This window comes from Arctopsyche grandis, chromosome 8 (genome assembly GCF_051622035.1).
Source record: "Arctopsyche grandis isolate Sample6627 chromosome 8, ASM5162203v2, whole genome shotgun sequence".
NCBI classification, from domain to species: Eukaryota; Metazoa; Arthropoda; class Insecta; order Trichoptera; family Hydropsychidae; genus Arctopsyche; species Arctopsyche grandis.
In genome coordinates this window covers 22,555,081-22,566,432 of record NC_135362.1, presented here as the reverse complement: position 1 = coordinate 22,566,432, position 11,352 = coordinate 22,555,081, and the positions used below count along the sequence as shown (strand labels likewise).

The 11,352-nt window shown below is 34.5% G+C and overlaps 1 protein-coding gene across 1 annotated transcript; it reads left to right on the top strand.

Moving 5' to 3' along the window:
* The first annotated feature begins 1,338 nt into the window (after nucleotides 1–1,338).
* LOC143915882 (uncharacterized) lies at nucleotides 1,339–10,187 on the top strand. Its single transcript, XM_077436704.1, has 6 exons — nucleotides 1,339–1,777; nucleotides 4,394–4,581; nucleotides 7,876–7,982; nucleotides 8,292–8,470; nucleotides 8,587–8,699; nucleotides 9,533–10,187. The coding sequence occupies exons 1-6, from the start codon at nucleotides 1,339–1,341 to the stop codon at nucleotides 9,755–9,757; spliced, it is 1,251 nt and encodes a 416-aa protein (XP_077292830.1). The 3' UTR covers nucleotides 9,758–10,187.
* Nucleotides 10,188–11,352: the final 1,165 nt, after the last annotated feature.

Below are 11,352 nucleotides of genomic sequence, written 5' to 3'. Positions count from 1 at the left end.
AACTTTGGTGCATAAGTACCAAATACCATCATTTCACATAATGATTATACACAAAACATGAGTTGAAAACACTGTGCGACAGACCCTGCCACTCAACTCTTTCAATGCGGAAACTGCAGCTCTGTCATATGTAGATGTTCTTCTTCCCAATTCATCGAGCAAAATTGAAGAATTGATTGCAATGAGCCTCAATATTGCTGCTGCTTCACTCAATTCAACCAAGAAGGTTGACTGTCCCGACATTACTTCGTCATCGTCATCGCCAAGTCGTGCAAATATTCCATCGATGACAGCCAAACTGTACTCTGCAGATCTTCTTGCAAAAATGTTAAGATTATTGATGTGAATTAAATCCGCTAGCCACTGTGCTGGACTCTATGCGTCCAGTTATAAATGTGTGTGTTAAGTTAAAATAATTATTGTAATCAGTGATAAAAATCATTTTATCGTGTATTAAACGTCGAACAGTATAAAATAAGTACAAAAAATGACCGAAGCAGAGCCGTAATTCCAAGGAGGATATCACTATAGCACTGACCATTGGGCGCGGCTCGTACTGATTTTTCCTCTCTCTCGTACATATCTGTGAGGCAAGTGTACACGGGGCTCTTCGTGAAAATAATTATTTATGTTGATATTGATCAATGTTTTTATTTAATAATGGCATAATTTGAATCATTGAGGTTTTGATGAGGAATACATAAAATATGAAGATCCTGCATTCAGCATATTTGGAGAAATAAAATAAAATATAAGTTCTGGTCACTGCGATTCATCACAGTGCGGCAAGTGTTAACAATTGCGAAACACTAAATATTTTATTCAATGTGTTGAATAAACCTTTCATTATCATTTATTTTTAATATGATACTATTAAATATATCAGTACATACTAGTAGATATACCTAGCGTTGCCCAAGTACCTACATACATAAACCAAAGATTAAATTAAATAGTGGTATTATCGAATAATAGTATTGTATTAATCTATACGATATAAATGTTCTATTATATATGTATGACGTATGTATGTACATATGTATACACGCACATATGTATGTTTATAATATAACACAGCGAATGGTAAAAATATGTGAACGCATACCTAAGTATGAATTTTCCGCGTTTAGAGGGGTGAAAATTTGCTAAGAACGGAACAATAAATCACTTTTTTGACACGTTGATGATTTAACTGTAAAATATTACGCCACGTTAGAATTTATGCGTTTAAATTTCATTGTGTGTAAAATTTGAATAAATAAATATAATTTTATGAAAAAAATGATAATTCGAATATTTCTTTATGACTTTCAGATGTATGTACATAGTTGATGCGATATGGATGCAAAAGACGTGTCCAAAGAAAAGTTGAAGCAAACCATTTCCAAATCCAAAAGCGAAGAAGCTGTCTCGACGACAGTGAAATTTCAATGCGCAAAGCCTGAAAAAGATGTGCGCTTTGCGGACGTTCCGACCGAGATATTGCCTGAAAAAGAGTCCAAGTTCAAGGAAAGCAAATTGTTGACAAAGTTGGCCGAATCGTCGAAAGAGTCATCCTCGATTGAGACGAGAGGCGGTTCAGGTTCGCCGAAGGTATCCAGGAAATATTTCACAAATTGGCGACAGGCCTGCGACAAGACGAAGGATCGTACCAAGGAACTGCTGAAGCGTTGGAGGACTTTGCCAGAAACAGACATACAAGACGAGTTCGGCGTCAAGGAGCTCCAACACGACGATAAAACTTCCAAGAATCAAGGATGGAGCGTTCACGTTTGGAGTAAGTACTTCTTGCTATATGTATATACATTCATGCAGAGCTGTAGCAATGTTTTGGCGCCTTTGATAAATATCTAATTTGGCACCACTTTATTTTAATGTTATTAAATTAAATGAAAAATGATTAAAAAAATATATTTTTATTAAAATATAAAAACGAACAATAAAAACAAAATTACAAGAAGTAAAAAACAAAACTTTTTATATTATAAAAATTATTAAAAATCTTTTATATTGTAAAAACTATCAGTACGCTTTCATGGTATACGGATTATTGTGCAAATTGCGATCGCGTGAATAAAGAATTGCAGACGAACAGTTTGAATAAAAAATAATGATTTATTAATAAATTCAGTACAAGAGCTGATTACGGAGTAACTTAAATTGTAACAGTATCGAGTTTATATACTCTTCTTTAAAACAATGAAGTGTTGAAGACACGTGTTGTACAATTTTGGTTAGTCAGTGCTTAAGGTGTGCCTCAAATCAACGGTGCTATTTATTAAATTAGGTGTGCCATAAATCAATGGTGCTACTTATTAAATTAGGTGTGCCATAAATCAATGGTGTGTCTTATCCCTACTGGTTAGTCGTTTTAATTGTTAATATTGATTACACATCATGTGACAATGAAGGAGTCATACATGATGGTGTCATACTAGTGACGAATTGGCGATATCTTAATATAATGGTAGAGGGTTGTCCTCAGCCCTTAACACGCGCACAAAAATCTTTGCTACAAAAATCACGAATACAGAATATCTGGCACTCGAGTTCTCGTTAGAACAATATTTCGCGTCGATTGATGGAGTTTTTGGGTGCCAGATATTCCGAGATCGAGATTTTAGTGACGTGCGCGAGATCACTTTTTGCGGAATAATCACCGAATCCATTTACATATACCTAGTGGTGTAGTGAACTTATCTCCTAAAGGCGACGGTCAAGTCTCCATTGCCCACAAGAAATGGTTCACTATTGTCAACCTTTTTTTTGCTCTCTTCCTTTGTAGGACAATAGTAATTGACAATAATGAACTTGATGCTGAAGTTCCAAGTTAAAAGATTTAAAAACAAAATTAAAATATTAGAATTATTGTGACTTGAAAATTTTAAACAAATAGTTTGTTTGTTTTCAATTCAGTTTTCTTAATATATAAAACCATTAATTATTAGCTTATTAACACAAACTAAACTTCTATTGTCAACCTTTTTTTTTGCTCTCTTACTATGTATGTAGGACAATAGTGAATCAGTTTTTGTGAGCAATGGAAACGATGTTGAAGTTCCAAGTTGAAAGATTTAAAAACAGAACTAAAATATTAGAATTATCGTGACTTGACAATTTCAAAAACAATCAGTTTTCTTACCATAAAACCATTAATTATAAGCTTATTAACACAAACTTAACTACTGTAAATAAATCTAAAGTCGAATTTTTCGTGTTTTGGTGCTATCAAAGTCTGTTATTACGCTATCAAAGTTTATTTGACAATAGTGAACCATTTTTTGTGGGCAATGGTATTGATGTTGAAGTCCCAAATTGGAAAGATTTAAAAACAAAACTAAAATATTAGAATTATTGTGACTTGAAAATTTCAAACGAATAGTCTGTTTGATTTCAATTCAGTTTTATTACTATAAAACCATTCATTATATGCTTATTAACATAACTTAAACTATTGTAAATAGATTAAAAGTCGAATTTTTCGTGTTTTGGTATTATCAAAGTCTGTTTTATTACCTAATTCATATTCTATTGTTAATATGCTTAAATTTGACCGCTGGTCAATCTTAAATAGTTATTGATAATTTAATAAAAATAAAAAAAATAGGCGAGGAGGGCGTAAGGCACCCCTCGGATTCAGCGCCCTTGCCAACCGCCCCGTTGCCAATGCGTTGCTACGGCACTGCATTCATGTAATTATTTTGTTTTGAATGTGAATTGCGACTTCAATTTGAATTGCGACGTTAAAATAACTTAAAGCCACGTTCTTACTATTTTTTTTATACTTATAAGAAAACATTGTAAATAAACTAAGAATATGTTTACAAAAAAGCGGATAAACCAGTCCAGTCTTCGCAAATTTCGTATCCGTTCTATCGAATCTGATGCAAATGAAAAAAGCATATTTTTGTAAATGTATATAAAGACATACGACACTACGTAAATGGATAAAAGGTGTGGCATCGAAATATAGTTCATTATCAATGAATTTATTTTCAATAACGTTAATAAGTTACGACGCAATTTTGTGTACCGTACGATATTGTGTTTGCAATTATCGCGTTGTGTATTTTAAGAGGGGCCGGCCAAGTTCGTGTTGGTCCTGATTACCCACATCAGTGAGCGAGATAAAAACACACATATTTTTTTATACACACACAGCTCCTCATATCGACGCTAAATACGTGTATAAATACAAACTTTGTAGAGGCGAAGAGATCAGTCGAGTTGAGAGCGTGTTGGTGAACGAAGACGAAGACGAAACAAATCATGGTCGTGCCCGCTGAACCCAAACAGAACGGTTCGTCAACACCTGACTAGCCCCTAACTATCCAAACCCTATCCGCTAATGTCTTTGACATCTTAATCTGACTTGTGATTCACCTCTTCACAGCCACATGGGTCAACAGATACAGTTTGGATGGATCGGACGGAGGTGACAACCTGAACAGCCTGGATGAAGAGGAGCAGGCGGCTCTTAGTCCTCTGCAGACCGAAAAGATGACCCTATTTTTCACCGAGCTGTTGGACATGGACAGAGACGATCTGATCAGCGAGCAGGACTTTCAACACTTTTGCGAAGTGAGTGATTGCGATTGGTCCGTTGGTGGGTGTGGTCCACGGTCAACGATCGCGATAATTGCGTGTTGATGTGCCAAAACAAACAACTCTAACTGTTCACCGTATCAAAACAAGCGGTTGCCCTTGGGGTGATGACGATTTATCTCGCGCTCGTTTCAAAATATGTATCCTATTACTCACTATTATTAGGTATACGTGAATCAAAGCTTTTCGAAATGACCTCTTCTTTCAAATATACATATGCATTATAGTAGATTTTATGTCATGGTTAAATAAGTTTTTTTAAGTTTGCATTTTATCATGACCAATCACTAAGAAATACATATGTAGGTAACTGTCAGATCTAGAATAATATATAACTTTTTAAGATCGAGAAAATTTAATAATGCATGTATGTTTGTAGGGGGTCTACCTCACGGGACCGAAAGTGAAATCGTCGAAAAAGCAAATATCGGAAGGCAAAGATCGAAAATCGAAAGATCTTAAGTCGAAAAAGGGTGCATGGTAAACGGTACTATGTATATATAATATATATCAGTGGCATGCGGTGAAATTATCTCTCTTTTTGTCACACAGCCTTATTTAATGTGCGCGCGCAGGATACGGGAGGAAAAGCCTGTTCCTCTTGTTCCTGTTATATCCTGCTCGCGCAAATTAAGTGAGGATGTACGACGGGGGGAGAGAGACTTTTACCGCACGCCACTGATACATATATATACTAACCGTTTTTCATATGTATGCATGATAAACGAATATTTTCGGCTTTTTCACTTCGACTATTTCACGGTCACCCGTTTGTAGGTACCAATGGCGTTTCGTGAAAATATCTCTGTTTTTGTCGTACAGTCTTACTAACGTGTGCGCGAGCAGGATTCAAGGGGACTCGATATGATGTCACCTAGCTTCCTCGTATCCTGCTGGCACACACGTAAGTAAAATAGCGTTACAAACGGGGAAATTTCCACGTCACGACACTGGTCTAGGTACCATGGGAAATCGGAGCGTAACTGGCTATTTGCCTTTCAGCTTTTCTGTTAAAATTGATTTTGTCTTTGAAAAATTGGTATCCTAGGTGTAGGTATTCGATTAGTTTTCAAAGACCGCTTCTTACTTTTATACCTACACAAATATAATACTAACTGAACTCAAATATGTAAGTACTCAGTAAGTATGTATATACTTAGTATACGTATGAACATGTAGTAGAACCTCGATTATCTGGACTAATTGGGGATGAAGGTAAATGAAGTTAAAAAAATCAAAATCACAATCACAAAAATTATTCAGTATGAATAATTTAGTAAAAGTCTACATTTACATATATAATATCATGAAGATCAATATTAAATTATTCTTTACTATGTGTTTTTACCCGGCTTCGCTCAGTATTTGTAATATAAACAGCTTAAACATGGCGAATCTAATAGTAAATATTAATTTGTTTTTTTTTTATTAAATTTATTTGAATCGAAAATAATATAATATTCAACCATTGAATTGTCGTCATAGAAACTTTGTTTTGTTTACGAAGTTCCCAACCAAAGAAACTTACATACATATATACATACTTACATACAAAGTCTCTTTCGAAATTATATATTAGATTAAGAAATTGAATTATGGATTTTTGCTTAAATTTGGCCGTTTTTTTGAAGCTGCCAAATCGTGAATACTTTTCATACAATAATGGACCAGATATTGGCTGTCCAGACGGTCATCTTTAAATGAACCACATAAAAATACACTCTTCAACTACTTCATTTTCTGATTTTTTCATAACTTTACGCTCTGAGCTTCCATCTTCTGACATTAGAGAATCAGTAAACTTCATAATTTTTTCACATTGTTTCTTTGATATCCAAGATTGTTGACGTTCCAACACCATATTTATTTGACAAAAAACGTCCTAAGACACCGCTTTTTAAAGCATTGATTATAACTAATTTGTCTTTTAATGATAATACAATACGTTTTCATTTTGATTTTTTTCCCATATTGGTAATATTAAAAATAAATATTTAAATCGCGATCAAATTTTCAAGAAACAAACGTCCTTTGAGTATTGAATTTTGAAGACAACTGATTCATTTCTCCGTCTTATTTTCGAATTTTTATGTTATGCATTAAAAGCAGCAAAAGCATAAAATTTTTGTTTGTTTTTGTTTGTTTGTTTGTTTTGTTTAACAATTCGGATAATCGAGGTTCTACTGTATGTACTAGCTAAGTGATAATAGTTCCTCGTTCATATATCATGGCAAGCGCAGACAAAAAACAATAAGATCTATATACTCAAAGCAATGGCGTAGCGACCGCGCCTGCAAACCCCGCAATGCAGGGGGAGGCGTGACTTTGGGGGCGCCTTTTTCTATATTTTTTTTGTGATTAATTAGAGGGGGGGAGCACTTGGAATTCACGCTATGCCACTGTCTCAAAGTATGTATGAGAATACGTATTAATATAAATGAAAAACAAAAATCATACCTATTGTTTTACTATTGCTAAGAAGACACTACCGGCTATATACAATACAATGGGTTTATGTTTATGTATATGTACTAACAACGCGGGTTCACACTTTGGAATGGAATCTGATTAAGAGTATGGTGGTGAAAGGAATGAAATGACGGTGTGGTTTAATGCTCGTCTGTATGTGACGGCTGGGAAGGAAGTAAAGTGGTAACTACCAACATGCTCGAATGTTTAATGAGACGGCCGGGAAAGAAGTAAAGCGGTAGCTACCAGCATCAACTCATAGGATGGCGACCCAAACTCGATCATGTTGTAGGGCCCCCACAGGAACATGTTTAAACTTATTTGTAACGCTGTTAGTTAGTTCAGAGCTCTCGAGTGCCTCAGAAATAATCTTTCACCATGTTGATCATCATCATGGTGAATGAAAGCAAAATTCTTCATCAAGGGATCGTCATATCGTTTCACGATCTCAAAAATACTTGGATGTCAACGGGGACTATTTCGAAAAATAGGTCAAGATGCACATATTTTCATTGAAAAATGAAGGATTTTGAGTTACAATAGATTGTTATCTTGCTTAAAATAGAGTAAAAATCGTATATTTGTATATGTAACATACATATACGTACATAGTTGATGATTCCTATTTGAAAAGTTATATTTATCTACATGCGAATGTACGTATGTATGTATGTACCTACAAACTTAGCAAATTAATCATTATGGCAGTATATAAATATATATAGATAATTTTTTATGTTCGTAGGTAACTCAATCTGTCGACTTATTAAATGTATCTATTTCTATTTTGTGTCATTGCAGAAGCTCGCCCACTTCGCAGATTGGTCTTTCAATTCCCCTGAGTATCACATTCTGCTCGAAGTGAAGAATGAGTTTGTGGAAAGTTTTATCGATCCATTACCTTCCCAGTGAGTATTGAAGATAAAAATATAACATAAATATTATCTTGGCTATTTATATATGAAACGAATAAAAATTAGTCAAATGAAAATGTCAAAGTTCAGCATTATGCAATATCGAAAGATGTATCGTCAGTGTAAAATCAAAAATGTACATAATTAGCAGAGTCAATTATCCGTGTAGAATTGAATTCGTGGGGGGTTGATCTATCACCTCGTTATCATTCTGTTATCGTTCCGTTATCTCAGTGACTCTGAACATGAAAACAATGCGAATGTCGTAAGGTTATCCGCTCATTAAAAACTTATCTGTTTTAGGTATAGCGAGAAGACGTACTGGAGGAGATTGGCGTCGAGGCTACCTCCAGGGGTGGCTGACATTAACACTTGGTTAGCCAGATGGCCTCTTTATTTACCTTCGTGCAGCAGATTTCATCGTCTTCCCCTCTTTTTACAGTATTTTTGTAAAATACTTTTTGGAATTATCAACAAAAGTGGTAAGCAAATTTTGTTGATATACATATGTAATTTATAATACAATATATGATATCTTTTAGAAATGCATATGTTTACTCATTGATTGTTAATATAAAAAAATATTGCTTGATTGCAGGTTCAGGTCAAATAAGTAGATACGAACTGAAAGCATTTTATATGTCAGTAGTGGGTGTAGATGCCATCCGTTGCGAAGAGATTATAAACACAGCTTTCAATCTTCTCACTAGTGTAAGTACATACATACATTGTTAGGAGTATAACTTATATCACTATTTATATACATACATATATTATATGTATCTACGGGTCTACCTCACGGACCCGAATGTGAAACGCCCGAAAACGCAAATATCGGAAGGCAAAGATCGAAAATCGAAAGATCTTAAGTCGAAAGATAAAAAAGGGTGCATGGTAAACGGTACATACTCATTTAATTTGCGCGGGCAGGATACAACAGGAACAAGAGGAACAGGCTTTTCCTCCCGTATTCTGCGCGCGCACATTAATACGGGAAGAAAAGTCTGTTCCTCTTGTTCCTGTTGTATCCTGCCCGCGCAAATTAAATGAGTATGTACCGTTTACCATGCACCCTTTTTTTTGATCTTTCGATTTTCGATCTTTGCGTTTTCGGGCGTTTCACATTCGGGCCCGTGATGGAGACCAGTATCTACATATGCAGTGGTGTTATCCAATTTCTGTAACATGTTTCCAAAAAAAAAATATCTTCAAACACTTGACAAAAACCATTTTTTTAACAATGCGGCTGGGTATTATTACTTCGTAATAATATACATATACATATGCATGTAGATAAGGTGAATACAACAATATATAGATATAAGATATGTAAGATATATATATATATATATATATATATATATATATATATATATATATATATATATATATATCTTACATATCTTATATCTTACATACATATATTCAAAATTTTAACTTTTGAATATAAGTTATCTGGTAACTTACGTGATAGCACTGTATATATTATGCATATGTATGCTAAAGTAATATCTATTTTATTTACATATAATTCAAATTTACAGAATGAATATTTAACGCTCGATTTTGAAACGTACAAAAGATGCTACAGCAATTGGTTGTGTGGAAAGAACCCGAACGGTCCAGGACAGTGGATTTTGGTGCCGCCGAGAGGACCTCTTTCCATTGAACCTTATCCAGTCGACTATAGTGCCCTCAACAGCGACCCAGGAAGACTCGAAAAATACGCACCAAACAATAAAACTACTCGTCATTCCGTTATTGTCTAAAAGTATTATTTTATTTTAATTTAATTAGTTAAGAACATATATATATTAAGTTTTCACATTAAACTATATGCATACTTTTAAAATGTTCGTTTTCATGTGTAATCGTATTACATGTAATTATGAGTTATAGTATTTCACTAATTAAACGACCAATGAAATTAGCTGATAAAAAATTGACCATTACTTTTAAATTAGATTCAGGGTAAACGCTGTTTTTTCAATAGTTATGTATATTATACACTTAAAATATCTATTACTATTTATAAATGAATTTAAAACACTATCATGTACTTAAATATGTATACTATTGATCATAATCACCTTATAATGATCGTTTAAAAAACAATTAACAAATAAATCAGTTACTCGATTGTTTTAAACTTGCTACATTATGATATTATATAATTTTTAAATAAAAATATTTAAATTATTCTCTGCATTTTAATTACTACGCTAGTGCTCGTGAAAATTATATCATTTTTAGAGACGTGTTTTTTCGTCTTTTAAAAATCACACCAGATCCAGTTTATTCATAAGTTTTGCTATCTAAATCATCATCATTTACATTCAGTCATTCACCATCCACTGCTGGATGAAGGCCTCTCCAACACGCTTCCATTCATCTCTGTTTTTCGCCACACTCATCCATCTCACTCCACAAATTTCCCTAATTTCGTCTACCCATCTTCCCTACGGTCTTCCTTTTAACCTTTTGCATTATCTCGGGTACCATTCAAGCACTTCTTTTGTCTACCTTTCGTCTATTCTTCTAGCCATGTGACCCGCCCATTGCCATTTCAATCTCTACTCTATATACTATGTACACTACCCTTGTCATACTTCTCACCCATGTGTTCCGCTTCCTGTCTTTCCTCGTTATGCCGATTATACAGCGTTCCATACTTCTTTGAGTGCATTGAACTTTGTGTAGCATCTTGGCGTTCAGTGTCCAAGTTTCACATCCATACGCCATCACTGGAAAAACGCATTGATCGAAGATCTTTCTCTTCAGACAGAGGGGTATTTTTGATTTGAAAACAACATTCATTCGTCCAAATGCACTCCATACTAATTTCATACGTCTCTTTATCTCTTCATCTTTACTATCAATAATTTGACCTAAATATATTTTTTTTTTACTACTTCTACTGGTTTTTCATCTAATGTGATGCTATCAGGCATGCAATAAGTATTGAACATTAGTTTGGTCTTATCTACGTTAATTTTTAATCCTACTTTCTCTGTCCAGCTGTGTTAGTCTGTTAAGTAGGTTAGCTGGGTCGCGAGTTATTTAAAGTATATCGTCTGCGAACCGAAGATGATTCAAGAAGCGACCGTTGACTTTTACTCCTGCTGTGTCCCATTCCAAGTTCCTGAAAACTCCCTCAAGTTCCGCATTGAATAACTTGGGCGAGATGGTATCTCCTTGTCTTACTCCTTTTCCTATGCTAAATTTATCAGTACCTGAAAAAAGTTGAACTGAAGCTGCGGCGTTCTTATAAATTGCAGCTAACAGCCTCACATAGGGTTCCGGCACTCCCGGGGTTTCAGAGCGTTACTACTGCATTATGACTAACTGTGTCGAAGGCTTTTTC